This window comes from Leuresthes tenuis, unplaced genomic scaffold (genome assembly GCF_036924035.1).
Source record: "Leuresthes tenuis unplaced genomic scaffold, fLeuTen1.0.hap1 SCAF_22, whole genome shotgun sequence".
In the NCBI taxonomy this organism is placed as follows: domain Eukaryota; kingdom Metazoa; phylum Chordata; class Actinopteri; order Atheriniformes; family Atherinopsidae; genus Leuresthes; species Leuresthes tenuis.
In genome coordinates, this window is record NW_027325376.1 from 6,411,191 (window position 1) to 6,434,140 (window position 22,950).

At 42.6% G+C, this 22,950-nt stretch overlaps 1 protein-coding gene across 1 annotated transcript; it reads left to right on the forward strand.

The window, feature by feature from the left end:
• Positions 1-1,718: 1,718 nt before the first annotated feature.
• Positions 1,719-19,226, forward strand: dthd1 (death domain containing 1). Its single transcript, XM_072376158.1, has 10 exons — positions 1,719-2,103; positions 3,588-4,062; positions 4,861-5,191; positions 6,072-6,251; positions 6,799-7,046; positions 7,215-7,370; positions 14,328-14,617; positions 16,280-16,527; positions 18,187-18,244; positions 18,787-19,226. The coding sequence occupies exons 1-10, from the start codon at positions 1,719-1,721 to the stop codon at positions 19,098-19,100; spliced, it is 2,685 nt and encodes an 894-aa protein (XP_072232259.1). The 3' UTR covers positions 19,101-19,226.
• Positions 19,227-22,950: the final 3,724 nt, after the last annotated feature.

Here is a 22,950-nt window from a genome sequence, read left to right on the forward strand (position 1 = left end):
ATTTTGATATCCGGCTCAGCCGCGCCATTGGTTCTTGCCTTCTGCTTTTTGTTTTGTAAATTAATTGAGTTTTACTTTGAAGTCCGCATCTGGGTCCTACCTTCTCGCGCCACGTACCGTGACAAGCTGGGCAAAACGGACAAGAACCATCTCGGTCCCCAGATTAGCGTTAATACTCAACGTTCAAAATAAATTGAAAATATTTGAGATCTTTTCCCGGAGAAAAGATATTTTGTGGCTGTGTCCTTATTTCTAGTACAAGTGATTTGTTCTCAGTAACTGACTGCATTTCAGGGTCAAATGACCATGAAAATGATCATCTCTGGAATGGTTTTAGTGGCACAAAATAAAGGTAAACGATGAAGCTGAAATAAAACCACCTGTTCTTGACAGACTTCAGCGTGTCAAACTCATAATACGTAAGATTAAACATGAAGGGAAATGTTTGTGCGATGCTTCTGTGTAACTGTAAATAATATTGCATCTACGAAATGCTACGTTATCATGTGGTTTTTGAACTTCTCCATAAGTAAAGTGCTCTGCGATGTGGTTTTGTCGTCGCTTGGTGCTGTATAAGCAGAACTGTAAACACAGTAACTAATATGTTGTGTGTTTCTCGCCTCACACGAAGGGGACGGTGATCAGAATCCGCCACATGATGGAGACAAAGTGTTGCAGTTCTGTGGTCTGGCTCAGAAAGCACCTTGACTCATCACAACAGGTCCAACACGGACAGAAATCCTAAAATCAACACTCTATCAATGCCATTAGTAACCACGTCTTATACGTCTGTCTTATGATCATTTGAAGGTTGAAATAATATGACATGGGCTTGAGTTTTAAGAGGAGACCTACAGTGCAGGTCTTTCAGGGCTCATAAGTATTCCTAAACTGCGCTCAAGCACAAATGATCAACAACTACTTCCCAGTGCCAGTCACTAGTTACAACTGGACGGTACATGCAACGCCTGTGGTAGTGTTTGGTATGCCTTAAACTGGTTGTGCACAATGTTATTCAGCTATTTTCAGTGCAGGACTTGAAGCTTCTGTCTTCTTAAGGACCTCAAATGCAGAAATTCCACAGGAAACCCACAAAATGCCACCCCTTACAGGGTTTTTGTCTGTGGCCTTTGTGCTTCAATAAAGGGCTCTAAAGCCCCCATTTACGCTGACCTTAACATAAACATGTCTTTGAAACAAGTAGCATTTCAGACATTTAGAATAAAAAAGATATCATAGAAAACTCATCATTGGGGTACTTGAATAATTTGGGGGGGGGGGGTATGTGAGGAATCTGACGTCTCTTATCGTCTGCACACATAAGCTGCAAAACGAATGGCAGAATAACAGAAGATGACCGGAGGACAGAATTCCCATTGAAGCTTTTGCTTTGCGTCTGCTCTTTTGTCCATCCCTGCTCCGCCTCCAGGGGTCACCTTGGCAACATGTTTTACTGTTGGCAGCAATATAAATACAGCTTTGGCTCCTGAAAACTGGGATTGCCAAGGACACAGTAACACTCAGAGCCAAGGACACAGAAGACCAGGGGAGCTCCGGCTTTAAGTCTAAAAGGAGACTCAAAAGAAATCATTGAATTCATTAATATTATTTTATTAAAGTTATGAATTTTCTTTGCATAATGCAAGATGGACTGAAAAGGGGTTAGAAAAAAGCCCCGCTGAGAAACTTCTCTTATCTTTAGCATTTTTCAGCTTATCATGGAGACTAATCTGCATGTGAGTAAACAGATCAATGAGACAAACCCTCCTCTCGGCACACAGAGGGAGGACAGTCTCATCACGTCGACTGAAGTTGCTCAGAGGGTTGAAGGTGTCAGACACTGCAGAAATCATCGTGGAGGATCAGTGCGTGGGAGCAGAGAAGAAGGGGAGCTCAGTCCATCAGAAGATCAGAAGGAGGATGAAAGGAGGAGTATCGATAAAGAGCAGGAGGAGAAAGCATGCAAGCACAAAGTTCTGGGTGTGCTGAGAGAGCTGGGTGTTTTTCATTCAGAGAAGCTGACAGCTCTGAGAGAAGTGATCAGAGAATGTGCCTTAATGTGCAAGAGGTCTCCACCAGGGGGCGGTGTTCAGCGTCATCCAGGTATGAGAGTTTGTGCATGTGATCCACAGCTTGTTTGGAAGCTATTAAAAACTGGAAAAGGCTAAATGTGGTTTGGAAAATACAAGGCATTTATAATTTACTTATTGGCTGCACCTGTTTTTCAACTGTCAAAGTCCTAGAAGTTATCAATCCCCTAAAAACTCATCTGTGATCCTCACTTGCCACCAAAAAAGAAACAAAAGAAAAAGAAAGAAACCTCTCGGAGCAGTGAAATAGCTCATTTTTTAGCTATTTTTGCTCATTCAGTGAATGAGGATCAGTAAACATGCAAATCTGGCCCCATCTACACATCCGGCCACCAGAAGATTAAATTGACAAATTGATTTTTTAAAAACTACATTTAGCCACTTTTCAGACTCTAAGTGATGTTTTCTCAAAAAAGCGAGCGATTGCTGACAAATCGAGCAACTTTTAGGACAAACCTTAACAACTTCATAGAGAGGAGAGTCACCAAAATTGCTCTGCAACCCCAGGACCTGTTCACTGTGTGAGCATGGTCTGGTGGAGTGAGAAGAGAAATGGCAGGCAAAATAACTTGTGCTCACAAAAGAATCCTATGAAATGGAGTAGCAGCATCACAGATCACTATAACTTATAGAAAGCGTATGAGAGGTTCTGCAGCTCCTAACTTGCTCTCTGAGCAGTGGCGTGCACAGACTTTTTGAAGGGCAGGGGAGAAGAGAAAAAAAAAAAGGGCCCATATAGCGCATCCTCACCACTGTAGAGGGCAGTTTAGCACACATTTTGGCTCCCAAGGGATCACTTTAGCACGTGTTTTGGCTCCCGGGAGGTCACTTGAGGGCAGTTTAGCACACGTTTTGGCTCCCAAGAGGACACAATCAAGATTTTATTAAAGGGAATCAGAAGCCAAGTGATCCTTTCAAAAGGTCTGCAGCTGAACATTTAGTCTAAATTTGTTCCGCTTACCAGTCATGAAACCAGACTTTTTTTTTTTACCGTCTGACAACAGAGAAAAATGAGAATGAGAGCACTTTTATTGGAAATTTCATTGTAAAAACTTACCTATAAGTTACAAATTATGATATCAATATGCTAATTCGCAACCTCATCTATAATATATATTATAATATTATATTATATATATTAATATTATATTATATTATTATAATATAACCCCATCAAGCTAAATTTGGTGATTTCTTTAGTAGGCTTAGCTGCTAAAGAAGTCACTGACTTATTTGTTTACGAGTTTGAATACTGGGGTAACTGTGCCTTTTTAAAAGTACTCATAATTACATTTTAAATGATTTGCCTTCAACAAATAGCCTTTGTGGGAAGAATTCTCAAAGATTTAAGTGTCCAGCTTTGCAGTACGTGTGTAGCAACACGTGCACTTGTTCCTCAAACCAGGAAGGATAAATTTCGATTTTTATTGGAGACTTAAGTGTTTGCATTTTTATCATTATAGTAGCAGCATTTTCTATATTTTTATTCTGTTTCAGATACTAGGTCCTTTTCAGGCTCCCTCAGTGACACTTTTCTGAGTGTTGAAGAGGACATGGAGAACATTATGGACAAACTGGGTAAAATCATAACCAAGCTGGATTCAGCGGTTCTCCAGTTATCTTCAAACGAAGTCTCGGCTGGTGTTGCTGAAACACCTCAGGAGCCCAGAGACACAGAGGCTTCAGTACCCGAGGGCATGAGGAATGATCAACTTAGAACTGATTTTGGGTCTGAACTGGAGGATGAGTTTGATCAGAGTCACACAAGCCCATCACTCGACTCTGAGCAAATACCAGACACAGGAGTCACATGCTCTGACTGCGACAAGGTGGAAGAGACCGGAGAACAGTTACAAATCCACTGTCCAGTGTTCTTCCCAGAGAAACCCGTTCATTGTCGAACCGATTTACTGGAGGAGACAGAAAAGGAGATAAATGATGCTGAGAAAAAGATTGACTGGATTACAGTGGGGTAAGCTGACAAAACCATGACCTTTTCTACTTGTTTACCTCTCATCTTACAGTTTTCTGCCTGAGAATTGTTTTTTAGTACAATCAGTTCACAAGGTAATCCAATTCTTTTGGGGTTCTGATGTCATGAGCTGGCTGGCAGGACTCTTAACACACACACACACACCCCCAGTCCTGGTCACGGGACAAAAGAGATGAAAGAAATAAGTCAGACATGTGTACGGAAATAAAATGGGGTAAACGCAAGAACTGAAATGTGCAAAAACTATGATATGTTCAAGGGAGAAACGATAAAAAGGTGAGTCCAAAATTGGATGTTCAAATGCCGTCTTTGGCTCCATACTTTCCCCTTTAGTAACTCCTAACTAGTTGAATATGTTTAATTCATATAAGCTTGTTCTGTCCCTAGAGGCTGCATGATGTTTAAAAACTAGATGTCTGCATGTCTTTATCAGCATTAAACATAGTGAAGAAAAACCAGTAAAGCTCCAGAAACTTGCTTGTATGCCTGGACATGAATCAAATCTCTTTCCCCTCATTTCTCCTGCTCACTGATACAGAAGCAAACTCCCGCACAGCTCGCGCTTGTTGAACTCACGGGCTCCACATAGCTTGATATTGCATGCAGTTTACTGTCAGGTCAGTGCTTGCTTTTTTCTCTAAAAGCCAAACAATCCAGATGTGCGGGACAGACTGAAGTCTGGGAAAAGCTGACGTGGAAAAATGCATGTTCAGGCCTTTCAAAAGCCAGAAATGCTTCTCAAATATGTCTATATCCACATTTTGAAACAATGTTTAGGCTCACTGGTCAGCTGGAGGACGGCTACTCTGATGTACCAGATGCATGTTTCATCAGAGCACCTGCTGGTGTTGCTAAAGGTCTCAGGTGTGAGGTGGCCGACGCCCTGAGCTGCCTGATGGTGTCCAGCTCGGAGGAGCTGGTCAGCAGAGTGATCCACGTCAAAGCTCAAAGGGGAGCCGGCGTCCTCTTTCCTGTAGCCGTGGCTGTGCCTTTCCGGGTGCAGCATCGCGGCAGCTACAGGGACGTCGCTGTAAAGATAGTCGATGAGGGAAAGAGGGTGAGCTACATCACCCCTGTGACAACTGAGGGTGTGTATGAAGGGCAAAAGGTAACCTTTTCTTCTACATCCACTAACTTGAAAAGTAACAATCTGATCTCTCATCATTTAAGATTTATGTTCTTCAGATTCCTAAAAAAGCGTTTAAAGAAAGAGAGACACATCATAAGACGTGCTTTGAATCTGCTGGCCTATTTGCCTATTTCAGAAGGAAATCACTTCCATCTATTGTTTAGAAAGTATCATAAACGTTTTAACAATGATATTTAAGGGTAAGTTCAACCACATATAGATAGCTATCATCTGCATGAGAGTTAGTTTTCACTGGCAGAATGAGCTCATCTATAGCAATACCAAAGGAAAAAGGACATTTAGTTCAAACGGAGATCACTGAAAGCCTTAACAAGATCTTTCTAGAAGTAAAACAAGTGGTCAGTTTGCAACTACATGGCCTCTCGTCACTTCCTGTTTAAAAGTACAGGCAGAGGCTGCAGCTGGTGGGACATCAAGGTTACTTTGTAGTATTTCACATTCACACACACCTCAGATCCTGGTCTCTGTTGTTTTATGTCAGCAGACAGCAGCACCCAGTCTAAGGAACACATGGGTATTTAGCACATTAAACACATTACCAAGGCAACAAACTGAGAGCGCTCTGACCGCTGTCTACAACAGATAAAACAATACTCAGAAGTACTAAAGCAAACCCCACCTGGGTTTAGTTTTGGTTTGGTTGTATTGTGTAAATTTATCTGAGACAGGCTGGTGAATAGGAAGGAATTACACTATTAATAACAAATGAGAGTGCTGTTAGAGGACTTAATCTGGTATTAAGGAATACCTGACTGAATGTTGCTTTCTGTCAGATGTTAGTGATTTCATAAATGTTTAAAACTCTAATTGTCTAACTCTTACTTTGTGTCTTTTTCAGGGTTCTTTTGCAGAGGTGAAGGTGTACTCATTGGGTCTGTTTGCAGTGGTGTACTGTCTAAAAAGAGAAAATTACATCATTCCCAAGAGGGGGTTGTCACTAAAACTCCCCATGGACTCCCGAATCTGCCTAAATTACCTCCCAGGATCCTTTGCTGCTCCAGTAATGGCACAAACAATGGTACAAGGAAGATGCTTTGATCACCACCTACCTCTCTCTCACTTTACTCACTTTACTCACTTTACTCATACACATACGGTAGGCAGGTTTGATGGCAGGTTTACAAAACTGAGAGCTGGTTGGGGTTGAGAAATTGCATCAAAAGGGTCTTGAGATCAAGACTCTTAAAATCTGGGAACCTGTTCAAAGCATAAAGAGATGTAAGATGGAAAACTGTTCTTAAAAAGCAAGTGAGGGAAAAAAGAAACACACTGCTTCTGATTCACAGACTGTCCCAGATGTTTGCTGTGCGATTAAAAAGCACAAACAGCCACAGCTTGTATTTGAATTGACATGCGAGTCCAATTATTGTTGAACTAACTTCACTGCAGCGGTTTGTTGCTTGATCTTCCCTCCCACTCTGCAAAGCTCCTTTTGATTAAAAGAAAAAAAAACATGCTGTCGACGAAATTAAAGTGTCAGAAAAAACTTTTCTAACATCAATCAGCATTTCCATCCAAATTACTGCCTGAATCATGCAGAACAGCTGTTTCCTCATCTGCTTCAGATCCAGCCGGTGGACGCTGTCCTCCTAGCTGCCGTCAGGTCCAGAAATGATGCCTTTAAACCGGTGGTCTCTGCCAGCCCACTGCTCTACCTCACCCACCCGACCTCACAGCCCCTCAGGAGAGCCCTCACAGTCACGCTTCCATGTCCCCCAAACCCTGAAAAAAATAGGGACTTGAGGGGACAAGACCATCAAGCCTGCCAGCGTCGGACTGTTAGCGCTTCCTTACTTCCCTCAGACAGAGTGAGGTAGGTGGATTGTTGCCAAATTTCTATTATTTAAATGATCTGAGAGTTGTGGTATGAGTGGACAAAGTACAATAGATGACTGCAGATGTCCAGGGCTCAGAGATAAGAGCGACTGTTCAGGCATTATGCTGTAAAAATGTCATTGTTTGTCTTTATTGCCACTGTCAGAACCTTGAATGCTACTGTGAAGTCTAAGGAGATTGCCAACGAGTCGCTGATGCTTCTGGGATCAAGAGACAAACAGTGGAGTGTCCTCGATAAAGTGGCTGTGAGGAACCAGCAGATCGGCCTGGTGTCCTTTGACCTGATGGAGAACTTGGACAGGTTTGTCTTCACTGGTGCAAATGTAAATGGCGACCCAAACATCAAGCACCACGCTTACGTAAAGAAAGATACAAATAAGTTGTTCTTTTGACAACTTTTGAGTTCACTGCTCTTGTTTCTTGAGTCATGGATCTGAAACAGAGTTGACAGTTTTGTGCTGCAGTGCTACAGGAGCTGAGACGGATGCTGTTTCAATCAGTCTGCGCACAATCCTCTTCGATGACAAGGCAAAAACACACTTTCTTAATTTGTTAAAGTAAGACTGAAATATCACTTTACATAAGTATTCACCAGCACGAGTACTCGGAACTCGGCCAAAGCAACTTTGGCAGCAGTGTCGTCTTGGGAGTGAGCTGAGAAGCTTGGAACGTCATTTTTTAGTGGAATGTTCTTTGGGAAAGGTTATTTGCTCCGGTTTGTGCCGTATTTTCAGTATCCGATCTCTCTGGCTCTGCCACACAAAGTCATCTCCACAGGCTGACGCTGTCATCACCGTGTTTGACTGTAGGGATTGTCAAAATCAGTTATGAGAGGAGAGGGGTCCCTCTCTAACTTCACAGATATCTCGATGATTCATCTCTTTTGGGAATACTTCAGCTCCTAACACCTCGAACAACCTAACTTACACTTTCTTTGAGTCATTCAGGTGGCTTATTGCAAACTGCCAGCAGGCTATAATATGTGTGAAGAAAGTAATGTAATATCAGTGAAGAATGGCTTCTTTCTGGCTTCCCTGCCATAAAGAACTGATTGGAAGATTACAGCAGTGATGGCTGCCTTTCTATAAGGTTCTGCCCTCACGACAAAGGAACTTTGAATCTTGTCCATAGTGACTATTTGCCTGTCCTACCAAGATCCTTCGTCCTCAGTTACTCTGTTTGTCTGGGTAACTAGATCAGGGAAAAGTACTACTGTGCTGCTGGAGATAGAGAAATTCTGTATATATGTGCAGAATTATTTTCTTGTATCCTCCTTCAGATCTGAGCCTTCACACAATCCTGTCTAACAGGTGTGTGCTCTTTTAAATTCTAACCTATGAACACATTTGTGCACGAATGGACTCAGCTAAACTGCAAAAAACAGAACAACGATTCTCAATATTTACTCATAAATGTCAAAAACTGTCGTCTGAGGAGAACTGTGAGTAAACTGATGGAAAAAGAAAAGAATTTCATCAATTTTAAGATGAGTGAAACAGCAACAGGTGGAATTCTTAATAAGGTCTGAAAACTTTCCTGTTTCCTGTTTTACCAACAACTTTTTGTGCAGATGATTACTAGAATGGCACATTCAGCCTCAAAGCCATACGGGACTTACTTGAGGGAGCCAACACTAAGTGGATCAGTTTTCCAGTGTCGTTAGAAGCCGAGCTGCAGCACTCAGAGACCAGTGTGGGCCTGCGAAAATAGGTTTGGCCTGAAATAGTCAGCGTGACTATAAATTGGAAAGCTACTATTCTAAATCACTCAGTTTCCTCTCTTCCTCTGCAAATATCAGTGCTGAGCTGATTATCACAGAAAATTGTGTGCAGGTTTGTCATCCGACCAGGGCCAGAGTGGCGGGAGATTTCCCAGCCGGCAGGCCAATGAGCTCAAGAGAACCTGCAGACTGCCCTGTCCTGTGTGAAGTTCAAGAGCGGCCCATTGAGTTAAAAGTCACTCATGGTTGCTGGAGTGTCAAACTCACTCTCATTAATCCAGCCCACTGATTTTGTTTAGCCTCCTGTCTTGATCTAATTCTTTTTATTCAGACGTTACATAACTTTGATGAAATTGGCCAGCGATTTCATTTGTTTTTTTGTTCATAAATGAATGTAGAATGGTCTGAGCAAAGCCTCGTGGGAAATGTGACCTGCGTATCGCTCTGCATTTATCCAGTGAACGTCGGGGGATGAATGAGCGGCAGTCAGAGAGAGAAAGAGGATTTTCTTACAGTCTAAGAGGAATCGGATTTGCCTGTTTGTTTTGCTCTGTGTTACACCTGATGGAGGGAAAGAAGAGAAAGGAGAAAGGAGGGGCCGAAAAGGCCAGAATGAAGAAGCAGCGGATGCTGGAGGAGAGCGCATCAAAATGGTCAAAAAATTACGGATTTATTCCGAAACAACCAGACTAGTGATGCAGCTGAGTTGACAGGACACATTGTTACAAATTAGCACAACATTTGAGCTGAGTTCTTCATAGTGCCTCCTCAGTGTCGTCATATCACGGTGGCTCGTCCATACATTTTGTTTGTGTGGTTGATATATGGGAGGTGGAGCCAGTGTTGGGCCAGTGTGGGCCGGTGGTGGGCCGGTGCAGTCAGAATTGTCCCGGTGGATTTTTGTGTCCCACTCCGCCTCTGCATCCAACTGAACACTTATCTTGAGTACTCCACTCCGACAGCCAGTATTTATTATCTTCATAAAACAAGGGACAGCTAAGAGTAAATATTACCATTTTATTTAGCTCGGGTTACAAGTCTGCCGTGGTTTAATGGCAACGTGTGATTAAAAAAAAACAGCTACTGTCACATAGTTTAAAATCTCTATTTTAAGCATCTTCATGACAATATTTTCAGTGTATGTGTTTATGTATGCTCCAGCCTAAACAGAGAGCAGCACAAAGTGCAATATGAGGCAGAAACATCCAAAGCAGGGCAACAGACAGGGCAGACAACCCCAGGGCATCCCATGTTGGGTAACTCTCACATGTGGCGCCCCTTGTCTTGACTCCAGGCCTGATTTGTCCGGGATGTTCGCCCAGTAACAGGTAAATCTGACAAACACAAAAGCAGAATCTTAACGGCACCCTTTGAATGCATTTGGCACGAGCTGCAGTAATCCCACGTGTCTTACCACATCTCCCCGCGCCTGCACCTTTCTGCTAAAATTCATCAGCCACCGTAGTTTATTTGTAGAATCGTGTGATCTCAACTTGCTTCTCCTGCACAGGGTCAGTATGAGCTGGCTGCTGCCACCGCAAAGTAAGATGAAAATACTTCTGCCCCTGACCACAGAGCAAGAAAAAGAAGAAGCTCTCATGTACTGCAGTAACCAAAGTGGCACCAAGATGCTTTTCAGTAATATGATGTCATTTGGGCAAAATACAAGCTTTGCATATCATGGGAGCCTTGAGAAGCAAAAAATAATGTAAATAGTTGTCTGTCCTGTGTTTTATATGCTTGAAACAGGTGAAAAAAAGGTTTTGTGAGTAGAAAAAATGGTCAGGATCATCTTAGTTTATGTCTTTATAACTCAGGCCACAAGAGGGCGAAGCGCACATCTACTGCGAATCACGAGCAGTTTGACTCAGAGGGGAAGGTGAAATATTAACGCACATATAAGGTCCATATAGAGGAGAATCTGTAGTGGATGAACATATAAAGTAAGAGTAATAAGGAGCAGGTAGAGTTTAATTTCCCTGCAGGGGATTTAAGTTCATGAGACGGGAGGACCTCTTGCTGTTTTCAGCTTTCAGTCTCTGTTTGGTCGGGTTTGGGTGTCAAAATGAGTTGTTTAAGCATCAAACTAATTTCTGAAACATGGGGGAAGTTATAAAAGGCAGAAAAGGAAAAACACCCAGACAGAGACACACAATCATTTTCCAAACTTGATATTTCTGTTGCCTGGAAAAAATAAATATATAATAGCTGAAAAAATTCTATAAAGGAGTAGTTTTTGCTTTCAAACAGGCCTTGAACCCCGTCTCCTGGATGATAGTCCTGTGTTTAATCTTCTCATCCAACACGACTTCTTCTTTCAAGGACTTTTATTATTTCCATCGATTTTTTTTTTTTTGGCAGAAAGGCTTGATTCTCTACTGAACCGGCTCCAATCCTGTAGCTAAAATGAGGATTACAAAAAAGATGCCAATAGAAAAACATGGTTTACCTGCAAAAAAGGATATTTTGGGAAAAAAAGACACACCAGATGCACCTCGCTGGGCTTCAGCACTATTTTCTACCCTGTAGATAAACACTGAAGCCAGCAGCAGTAAAAAGATAACATATGGAATCGTGTGGTAAAAACGAATGAGAAAATACTCGCAACGCTGTCACAAAGGTAAAGAGACCAAAGTGTGCTCTTTGAGGAATCTATGAAGTATGAATCATGTGCTGTTTCATATCTCTGTACCTTTTTGGAGAGATCCAGTTAGTAGGTGTTGACTTCAGGCTTGTTTGCTCCTCGGGGAAGCTCGGAAACTCCCATAAAACTATGAAAACACATGCGCCTGGCAGCGATAATCTCGTCATATCCAGAAGACTGCAAAAACTGGAATGAACACAAGAGAACAATCTATAAAATATGCCCGAAAAGCTTCACTTTGAATGTGTATGACTGTTGAAAAGAGTAACCGAGTTCCCTTAAGACCTGTGAGTGAAGTAGAGCTTTTTCGGTTTGGCTTTTACCAAAGAGTTAGCCTGCAAGACACAACAAACACAGACCTGTGGATATTTTCCAATACATTGCATGTAATATTTGAAGCAATTTGATTCTCAGTTCAAATGCACACTTGAGCTGCTGAAAAGGATTTCTCACAACATGTTTTTGGTGTCTGAGGCCCATGAGCCCGATGAGTGCGTTTGACAGGTGGAGCAGGTTATCGGGGTATTGGGCCATCCTCACAGCCACGTCCACACACGGACCACCAGCAGTCAGAGTCACCAGGAGTCCTCCAACCACACTAATGAGGCACAGGACGCTCCCCCTGATCAGAGCAGGAGAGCAAGAAAGGAGGAGATGATGGATGAGCATTTGTGTATTTGCACAAAGACGATTAAAACTCAGGGATCCTTACTTGTGGACAATCAGAGGTGGTAGAAATGGCATCATGGACTTGAGTCTTGTAGGAAAAACTGGATCTGGAGACAAGATACATCCGCACATTACAAAGTTAAACCTGAATCACCTGGTCCTTATCAGGTCTTAACATTTGATGAATATTTTCAGATGAACAACAACACATTTTACACTGTGTCATTACTCCTTTAATTAAAACTAACTCAAAATGCAGAAGCAGTGTGTGAAAAAAAACTAATTCATCCCATGATTCAACAGCTCGTGAAGCACCTGTAGTTCAATAACTTGAAGTAACAGTTTTCTGTATGACTTTATCAGTCTCTCACTTCAAAATTGTTGCTTCAGCTCATTGAGGTTTGCAGCATTGGTTTCTGCACAGCTCTCTTCAGGTCCCACCACAGCATTACAGTCAGGCTGAGGTCTGGACTTTGACTGGACCATTGCAACACCTTTATTTTTTTCCTTTTTCACACATTCTGCTGTAGATCTGCTGCTGTGTTTGGGATCTTTGTCCTGTTGATGAGCCAGTTTCAGCCCAGCTTTAGCTGTGGGACAGATAGCCTCACATCTGACTCTAGAATACTTTGGTATCCAGAGGAGTTCATGGTGGACTCAATGACTGCAAGGTGCCCAGGTCCTGTGGCTGCAGAACCAGCCCAGATCATCAGCCCTCCACCACCGTGCTTGACAGCTGGTATGAGGTGTTTGTGCTGATATGCTGTGTTTGGTTTCCTCCAAACGTGCTGCTGTGCATTATGACCAAACATCTCCACTTTGGTCTGGTCTGTCCAAAGGACATTGTTCCAGAAGTCTTGAGCTTTGTTCAGATGCAGCTTTGCAAACCTAAGCTGTGCTGCCATGTTCTTTTTAGAGAGAAGAGGCTTTCTCCTGCAGCCCTTCCAAACAAGCCATCCTTGTTCAGTCTTTTTCTAATTGTGCTGTCATGAACTTTAACCTTTAACATGATAACTGAGGCCTGTAGAGTCTGAGATGTAGCTCTTTGGGTTTTTCACCTTGGGGTGAACTTGCTGGGACGTCCACTCCTGGGAAGATTGACAGCTGCCCTGAATGTTTTCCACTTGTGAATAATCTTTCTCTCTGTAGAATGATGGACTCCAAATGAATTGGAAATGACCTTATCAGCCTTCCCAGATCGATGGGCAGCAACAGCTGCTTCTCTAAGATAATTACTGATGTCTTTCCTCCTTGGCATCGTGATAACACACACCTGAATGCTCCAGACCAGCAGACTGCCAACACTTCTGCTTTTATAGAGCTGCTCACACGTACTGAAGATGAACTGATCAAGTGCTCGCTTAGCAGCACCTTTTTAGTCCTCTTAGTTTTTCCCACACTGCTTCTGGATTACTTTTTGTTAAACAGTGACATATGTTATGTGTTGTTGTTCATCTGAGGTTGTCTTCAGGAAATATTAAGACCCAGTTTTGATCATGTCCTCATACCTCCTGAACTGAAAAAGGGTTTACTTTCAGAAACAGTTAATGAACTGCATCAGTTAACAGATAGCTTGTGAGAAGTCAGCACTTTGAGCTTTAACCTGACAGTGCTTCACACACCATGTCCTGCTGGGTAAACATTTACAAGTAAAAGGGAAACAGTTTAATGTGCTTCATTTGTTTAAGCTATAAATTCATGAACAGAATAAATAATCTGGAAGTACTCACCGCTTGCTTCACTGTTTTGTTGCTGAGATGCTTTTGATCAGCACAGGACTAACAAAACGAATGTATATGCCGAACACTACAGCTAACAACCAGTCTGAGGGAAAAGCTTTTCTTAAGAGGTTGGGGATATTTAAGGGGTTTAAGAAGGGCATATGAGCTCTAAATGCTTTAAATTCCAACCTTTGGCATTTCTATGTCAGAACGTAAGTAAGTAACAGTCCAAGGAGAAAATAAAAGAGTCAGAAAGCTTCCTTCTTCTCATCGCCTGCTTCAATTACAAGTATTAGATCTATAATGAAGGATTGTGATTCTCCTCTCTTATCTAAATCAGCTTCATGGAGGAATAATATCTGCACAGTCTTAAGTCTGTTAAGTATATTACCCCAGTATTCTGGCCCTTGATAACAGGCGCTTTTCCTTGTTCAGCAACAATATAATCTTTCCTCTGAAGTTTAACTTCTTAGGTTTCCCTCAGTCTGCCTCTCCTCCCATCAGGCTGCTGGTGGTTCGTCTCCTCGCCCCACTGCAGCCCTGTCTCCTCGTCTCCCTGGCCGAGGAGCTGGAGGAGTCCGCCCGCTGCCACAACGTCACCATCATCCTCCGGAGGCAAAAAGACGAGCCTCACAGAGTGCTGGTGGCTGCGCTGCCCAGTAGAGACCTCGGCTGGGAGCTGAGCAAACTGCGAGCTCGGGGCTACGGCGGCCTCGTGGACACCTCGCCAGAGATCTCAATGTGTGAAGCAGATCAGCTTCTCCTGCGTTTCAGTGGCAACATCAGCTCCACAGGTAGGACGTGAGGCTGAATGAAAGTTGCACTGCAATGCACCAAAACCACAGAATTAAAAGAGATACATGTAGCAACACGAAGCAGATGAAGATCATTCCAGCTTTTAGCTGCACAGTAGTTGCGACTCCAGGGATGTGGAAGCGTCCTTCCTCACACATGAATATTCAGATAAAACATAATTTCAATGACTTTGTGCATAATCAGGAAAATAACCTGAAAATGTCACATCCTCCCTTATTTTCTATCAGCATTTCACAGTACGAAGCTTGTCTTTATCTTGTGTAAGCACGGCGGGAATGTGTGCGATTTTCTTCCCACGATTCCTCCCGTTTACATCGACAGTTCCAAAAAAGTTGGAACGACGAATCTATTTGAAGCAGAACACGGAAAAGATTGAATGTTGAAAGTGAGATATTTTCTTATTTTACGGAAAAAATGAGCTTATTTTAAATTTGACGGGAGCGACACATCTCAAAAAAGTTGGGAAACAGGGAACAAAAGGCTTGAAAAGTGAGTAACTAATTATGGTGAATGTGTAACAGGTCAGTAACACGAGTTGGTGTTTTAAAAAAGCATCTTAGAGAGGTGGAGTAAAGATTGAAGTGGTTCAACAGCAAAAAACTGTCGAGCAATTTCAGAACAATGTTCCTCGATGTAAAATGTGAGGACTGTGAATATTCCATCATCTATACAGAGATGCTCCTGGTCTTTGGACTCTCGGGCAGTGCTGCAGACATGAGTCTGTCCTGGAAGCCGCTGCACGGCCTCAGGAACACTTCCAGAAATCACTTCAGTGGACAGACAAAATGGCAGTCAAATTCAACATGAACCAGTATGTTCCACCAAATGTCTCACTTTCAACATTTGAAATGCTCACGGTGCATAAAACAATGCTTTGAGACATTGTCAAATCATTACTTTCTGTTTCACACGTTTTTTTTGGAATCGGGTTTGTAGAAACCAGTGGGAAGGCGTGCATGTGGTTTTTACACTGATGCATCTTCTCTCATGTCCTGTTTTATAGCTGAAAAGGCATTTTTTGACTGTTTATGAGCACAACTTCCTTGGAAACAAAGAGATCAAGAAGGAAAAACCCTTGTTGATTTGCTCAAAAACATCACCAAATGTTTGTTTCGACGTTTATTCCGTTCGACATATTGAGATATCTGACTAAATGTGTCTCTGAACATATTCTGCTGTTGATCCTGCATCCTGGTCTTCATCGCATCCAATCTATTCTGACTCTTCAGACTCTGCCATGTAGGAATACTGAGAGACCCTGGTATATAATCTTGTTTTGATAAAGTCTTTAGAACAGCTGTGGCCGATAGAAAAGTTGGAAACTTACCCGTCAACCTGTTCTAGGCTCAAACAGGTTCCTCATGCTGGTTGACTGCTTGCCAAATAATAAAGTGGATGAGTGATATGTTTACACAGGCAGCCTGCAGAATGCTTATACAGCAAAACCTCAGGTATATTGTCTCATTTCGCCCTTTGTTGATGTTTTTTCTATGACATCTTGACTGTTCGGCCACTTGGTTTGAAAACACGTGGCTCTGATCAGATGTTACAGTCCAAAGGACTTGTGGCAGGTCGTGTTATTTACAGGATCTACTTGTAAAGATCATGTAGCCATTATTTAAATTATTCATGTTCTGCAGCTTTTGGTCTAAACGACAAAAATGAAGGAGAGCGGCTCACCTTTCACAGCCAGCGGAAGAATCAACTCTCAGTGCGTCTCGCTGAGGTGGACCCATTTGGAAACTACAGCTCGCCTCACTACAAGGGGACGGCATTGTTTTACAGAGTCAGCAGAGGTCAGCTGGAGTGGCGAGGGGACAACGCTGTCCTGAGGGACGCAAAACTCCTGGGAGATCCAATCTGTAAGATGCCCCTGACTTTACCAAAGGTGCAGAATCAAATGGAGATTTAGACAATTTACCTGATATTTAAAAAAGAGGAAAAATATCACCCAAAAGTCGGGACACAGTGTGAGATGTAAATGCAAAGATCTGTGAGTCTCATAAACCAGTTTATTCACATAGAACATAGAAAACACATCAAATGTTGAAAGTGAGACATTTTGCTGCAGCTGTGTAGCGTCGCCTCTTTTTTCTCTCTGTTTTCCTGTCTCTCTGTTTACCGGAGTCTACCTGCTGAACAGTCAGATATGCAATATGACAGAAGAAGAAGGTAGACTTCTTTGTCATATTTTGAGTTGCACAATGTACCAAATGTTTTTGTTTTTTTGGTCACACAGCATCCGTGAGCAAGCCTCAGTCCATTTTAGACGAGCTTTGGCCCACAGAAGATGAAAATGTTTCTGGGTCATCTTCACATATGGTTTCCTCTTTGCATGAGAGAGCAGTAACCTGGATTTTTGGGCGGCACGGTGAGCTGTGTTCACAGCTAAATATTTCTGGAAGTATTCCTGAGCCCATGCGGTGATTTCCATGACAGAATCATGTCTGTTTTTAATGCAGAGCTGACTCAGGGCCTGAAGATCTCTGGCATCCAATATAGGTTCTCAGAGATCTCAGAAATCCACAATTTTAGACTCTGCCCATCTTTACTTCTAAGAGACTTTGCTTCTCTATGGTGCTCTCTTTACTCCGAGGCTGTTTACATCACAGAGCTCACAGTCCCATGGGAGAATTCAACAGAAGAGGCCTAAGAGCGCAAGAAACTGCGCTACACAGAACTGGTAGCAGGTGCTCAACAACGAAGATGGAAAGCGAAAGTCTATCCGGTTGAAGTGGGATGCAGAGGTTTTGTTGCTTCTTCCACCATCAGGCTGCTGAAAGACCTTGGCATCCGTGGACAGGCTCTGCGACAGTCTCTGAAGCGGCTGAGAGAAGCAGCCAGTGGATATAGATCAAGCAGAAAGACCCTTGCTGGACCCGCTCACTAATCCCCACCCCCCAGGTCACAACCCTGCAGGAGGAGCGTAAACAAGGTATGCAGTCAGCTTTAAGCTTGACTCAGGGAAGAGGACAGCCCCTGCCTTGCATAGGCTCGTGGGCTGCGCCATTCAAACAACCGGGCAATTCTCATGATTGGGCCTCAAGCTCAGGTTTGATCACCCTGCAGCAGGCCACCTTTGATGAGGGTGTCTAGTGTTGAAAGGCCAAAACACCCCCGATTCAAAGGTACACCACTGATGATGTGTCCCGAAATTAACGTCTTTCCCACATCTGAGACACAGCTCTCACGCCACCCTCAACACCAAGGCAACCTCACGTGCGCACCATCCAATGGCACAAAGGACAGTTTACCATCACGTCCCGTGTTTCATGCTTCTATCCATGTTAGTGATCTGCTGCTAACTGACCATGTTCCTCCAGCTGTATCACTTACTTTTTCAGCCTTTTGGTGCCACCATCCCAACCTTTTGAGGATAAGCTGATATCTTTCATGAAACAGTAAAATATCTCACTTTCAACATTTCCTATGTCTTCTACGCCCTGTTGTGAATAAAATATTGATCTAAGTTACTTCTTGTGTCCCAACTTTTTTTGGAATTGGGGTTGCAGTAGAGTCCTTACAGAATTATTCTGTTTCATTTCAGAAAGTGAGAATCGTCAGTCGGCCCGTAACAGCACGGCTGAAGTTATGTGAGGAGACAGGTGAGTGACTCAGCCATCATGCATCCACTCTGTCCTCCTCCTGTGCCTCAGCTAGTTCCCTGGTCCCACATTGCATTATTCCATGTTGTTTACGGTCACTGCAGCTCCAACTAATCAGGCGGTAAAAATTCTTCTTTCACTAACGCGGTACCATTTCTGCTGGTTTCTGTCTTTTCATGGTTACATGTGGTGCTTTGGTTACTTTGCTCATTGCACTCATCATTTTTCATGATTTCCCAGCAAGGTTCATTTCTAGTTAAAAAGGATGTAAGAAGCTCATCTCAAAACGCTCTGACTTGAACTTTTTCACAAACAAGCTTTGATTAGAGCAGATATTGAATAATTGAATGAAAAAGATATTTCTCTGCACACAGAAAAGAGCCTTTTTCAGAGTACTACTAAATAACTTAAGAACATTTGTCAACTAATGCCTTTTGTCCATTTTGTTATGTTTAATTTGATCTTTTTTTAACACAAAACATACTTACTTGTTGTCTAAACTTGCTGTTGAAATGTAAAATCTTCCCTACTGTCACATGCAGCAGAGTCACTGTCAGACGCTCTTCTTCTCTGGCTGTCTGAGGAGCTCTCGCGGGAGGAAACAGCTCTGCTGGTGTCTTGTCTGCGTCTCAGACGCAGCGCCGCCCAGCTGGTGAAGCTCCGAGCTGGGGACAGCCCGTCAGCCCAGGCCTTCCAAGTCCTGGCCATGTGGAGGCGAGCGCTGCCCACACTCCCGCACCAGCCAAAGGCCTCCCATCTTGCTCAGTGCTTGGCCAAGAGTGGCCGGCCAGATCTGGCCAGAGAGCTGCTGCTGCGACAGGCAGATCTTTCTGAAATAAAAAAGCTTAAAAAGTAAATTTCACAGGGTATCTTATTTGCTGCACAGAGCTACATGAGTTGATGGTAGTGCTTTATTTCATCCACAAGAGGTCAGCAGTAGACTGACGATCCAGCGCAGTGCTCTGAACTCAGAGGTTTCAAACTATTTTCCCATGTAGCTGCAATATTGTGCAGTAAGTGTTCCCTTAAGGGATTTTAAGGCAGTAACACCTAGGCAGCCTAAGCAGGAACAGAGAATTAAGGATGGAAACGTGCGGATCCAGACTTAAATGAAAGAAATAAAGAATTAAATCACATTGTGGTTGTCTTTTGTAAATGTTTGGCAGGTTTTTCGGTTAGTTCGTTTTTTCCATGTCAGAACTGTTGGAGGCATTAATCTCTGACCTCACATTCTCACTTTATCCCGAGGTTCGTCTCCACAGGCAGGAGAGTGATTTAGTGGACCAGTCTGCCATTTTTTCTCTCAGTTGTAAACAAACACTGACATTGAGCTGTGACCTCTTTTCAGCTCCTTGACACAAAGTCATTTTTAAGACGTGACCGTGTCTGTTGATAAGTGATTGAATGGCAAACGCGTATTTCTCAACATTTATCTCTGTTTTTTATGTGACTTGGACAAATGTGGCAGAGACACTGTGTGAATTGTGTCAGTTTGGGATGGGTATTTATTTGAAATGATGACACTTAGCTATCTCTCGACTTATTTTATCAAAATAATCTCCTTTCTTTTTATTCAGATGGGTCTCCATAAATTTAAAAAACTTTGGAATGATAAAAGAAAAGCAAGCACACATCTATCCATCAGGGGTTCCAGATTTGATGCAGATAATTAGGACCCTTTTATGGAGTGACAGGTGGAAGTGACTGCTTCATTTAAATCTCTGATGTATGTGATCGGCTGTTCTCTTACTCACAAATGTGGCGTCATTATGCAAATATCAAAAAAAGCCGTTCCTCCAAAACAAATTGTGGAAGTCTACGAGTCAGGAGGGACTCTAATAGTTGAAATAAATCTATCCACTGTCAGGACATTTGCTGCAGTTTTCATCCAACTGGCAGTTTGCCCGGGACTGGCAGCCCAAATTCAAGCCTGATAAAAAGGAAGTCTCCGCGAACCTTGAAATTTTATCACAGGATTTGCAATCAGAGAGCGATCGCTCATGTTTGACCTGCAAACCTGGAAAAAAAGACTTTGATGTCCAAAAGAACATTAGCGAAAAACTGCAATTTACCAGTAAACATGCAGGCAAAGATCAGGCACTCTGGAATAATGGGCTCTTGACGTACAGTTCAAAGAGAACTGTTTGGCTCCGATAACAGTATAAAGATTTGGTTCAGGCCACAGACTTTTAGAAGAACCTCATACCAGATGTCAAACATTGTGGGAGAAATGTCATGGGTTGGGGATGCTCCACTTTCACTGTGAATGTGAGACCATGTGTCCAAAAATTAAAGCTGAGCTGAAAATAGACCTTTTCTAGATGATATAACCCCTTTTTCACTCCCAACTCCATGACTGAAACCCAGCACTTTTAATGCCTAATGAAGTAGAGGGTCACAGCATATTAAGCAAAGATTGGAAATAAAAGTAAAGACAGAAAATATAGGAAATGAAAAAGAACAGCGAACACCATTAAATCATGTTTTCTTTTTGCTGTTTGCTATTGGTGAAGCCAATGCATCACTATCCACCGTAAGATAGCCGGCAAGATGCAACATTACTGTTGTTCCGGATGTGTTGAAGACTGATTGGAGGGGCTCTTGACTACATGGCAGAGTGTGATGAGCTGGGAATGCGAACATATACCCTTAAAAAATAACAAATAAAGGATAAAGGAATGGTGGAGTCAAAGCCAAGACATGAATCCTATTAAAATGGTTCATTGTCTTTTCTGTTAAATGGAGCAAGACTAGCTTCTAAGGCCAAGAGTGTGTTGCCTTTTTCCTCTGAAGAATCTTAAATCTTATAAAATTATCATAGTTAGGGCTATGCCACCATCCCATCAATGGAGGCAATTTTTTCACCTTCTGTGCAGCTGCTCTCACAAACATATATACATATAGATATACATATTCTTGTTGTAACAAACGACAAAGGAAGGGTGAGGAGAACACTTAAACCAGATAAAAAGCTAGATAATTCCATAAATATTGCGCCGTTCAAAGTCAGTGAAATTTAAGTAGTAAATCTTACAGTAAAGCTCTTAACTGCATTATGTTCTTGAAATAATAAGAACATTTAGAAAATGTACAGATTTGGCATCATTGGTTGGTTCAGCAAGTTACAAACTTAAAATGATCAAAAGCATAAGAATGAACCTTGAGGTCAAACTTGGTGAATGAACACCAAGTTTAAAGGACATAAAAAAGTCTGATCCACTGACTACTCAGACAATCTGAGCATCTAATTTCACGACAGTTACAGAATATCTGATGGCCTCGATTGTGTGATACGATGCAGCTGCTGAATAGAGCTCGCAATAAGATGTTTTCTTCAATGCGTTCCATCTTGTTTGCAGCTGCTTTCTATGCTGTGCTACAACGAATGCCTTCGATCATAAAGATCGCAGGCAGCAGCACTGTGCTCCATCCTTTTTTCACGACATTCACAGTGGTTTTTCTGCCTCATCTGTGTTTGGAGGCTCACGCTCCAGCTGTGTGACATTCTGCAGGCCCTGAGCTGAAGCTGGGAGATAATGATACATGCCGTGGGTCCAGGTGGGAGGTGTTGGACTGCTCAGGAGGAGAGACGAGACCACCTGGTGCTGCACATCCGGGGGACAGTTCGTGGATTATGAAACGGTAACAGGTGGAGCTGATGCATTAAACAGTATCAACTCTTGTATCACTTAACCTTTTCCCTTAAGTTTAAGCTTATATATTGTTACTCAGCTCCATAGGTAGCAGTACTGTGTTCATAGTTCCTTCTGAAACTATTTGCACCACTTCTTGATGATCTTTTCCTTCTTCTTTCCTTTGGGGTGATTCAAAAGAACACATGTGGCATCACTAGCAGGTGAGTTTTGTCCTCTGAGTGTGTGAGCCATTAGTCTGGCAAAGGGCCATCAAACACACACACACACACACACACTGATGGCTTCGCTAGAGGTAAATGTCACACAGGGGGCTCCAACAGCGCCGGGAAATCGTTTCCTCCCTCATTTTATCTCTCTTCTGTCCCCTTCTACATTATTGAAAAGGCCACGCAGCAAGGCACTCTGGGAGGGTGCACATCATCCAATGGGGGTGGATACAGAGGGCTGATGAGGTGACGAAGAATTCCTGTGGAGTGCCAGCAGAAAGAGATTCTGATTAAAACCTCATCTGTTTCATCATTTCATTTCATCATACTCTTCTCCTTGACACTTTTTTTCTTTGGCAAGAACCGACGGCAGCCTTGATCAGCTGCTGCAATCACGCTTTTAGCTGTCAAGGTAAAACAGTCTGATGGGATTGAGATGAAGAGGAAGTCAGGAGTGAACATATGCATCGTCACAGCCGATCATGCGAGCTATCAGACCGTAGCAGTCACATCTGGAGAAAAACTGGCTGCTTGTCTTTATTCCTCTATTTACCATAAAGTATAGAAGTCAAAAGGCTGTCAAGGCTGGCAGCTAATGCTTTAATTACCCAGGCTCTTGTTTTGTCTTTAAAACAAACAACATTTTTTCTTTATGAACCAGATCTTCATAGAGATACTGAAAAAAATAAATAAAAATTGCGCACCGTCACACTTGGTTTGCAGTTTCTAATGGTTACTGGTTGGAGTTTCCCAGCAACACGGTATAAGTTCTGCCCACACAAAGAATAATATTAATTGGAGCTGAAGTCAATGAATCCTGGAACTGAATTCTCTCAAACACATG

What these genes read in the sequence shown, in the direction of transcription:
- dthd1 (XM_072376158.1), top strand. Translation starts at nt 1,719, where the DNA reads ATGGAGACTAATCTGCATGTGAGTAAACAGATCAATGAGACAAACCCT. An exon ending in GTGTGTATGAAGGGCAAAAG is followed by an intron (nt 5,192 to 6,071) that starts GTAACCTTTTCT and finishes TGTCTTTTTCAG; the next exon opens with GGTTCTTTTGCAGAGGTGAA. An exon ending in CAGTAATGGCACAAACAATG is followed by an intron (nt 6,252 to 6,798) that starts GTACAAGGAAGA and finishes CATCTGCTTCAG; the next exon opens with ATCCAGCCGGTGGACGCTGT.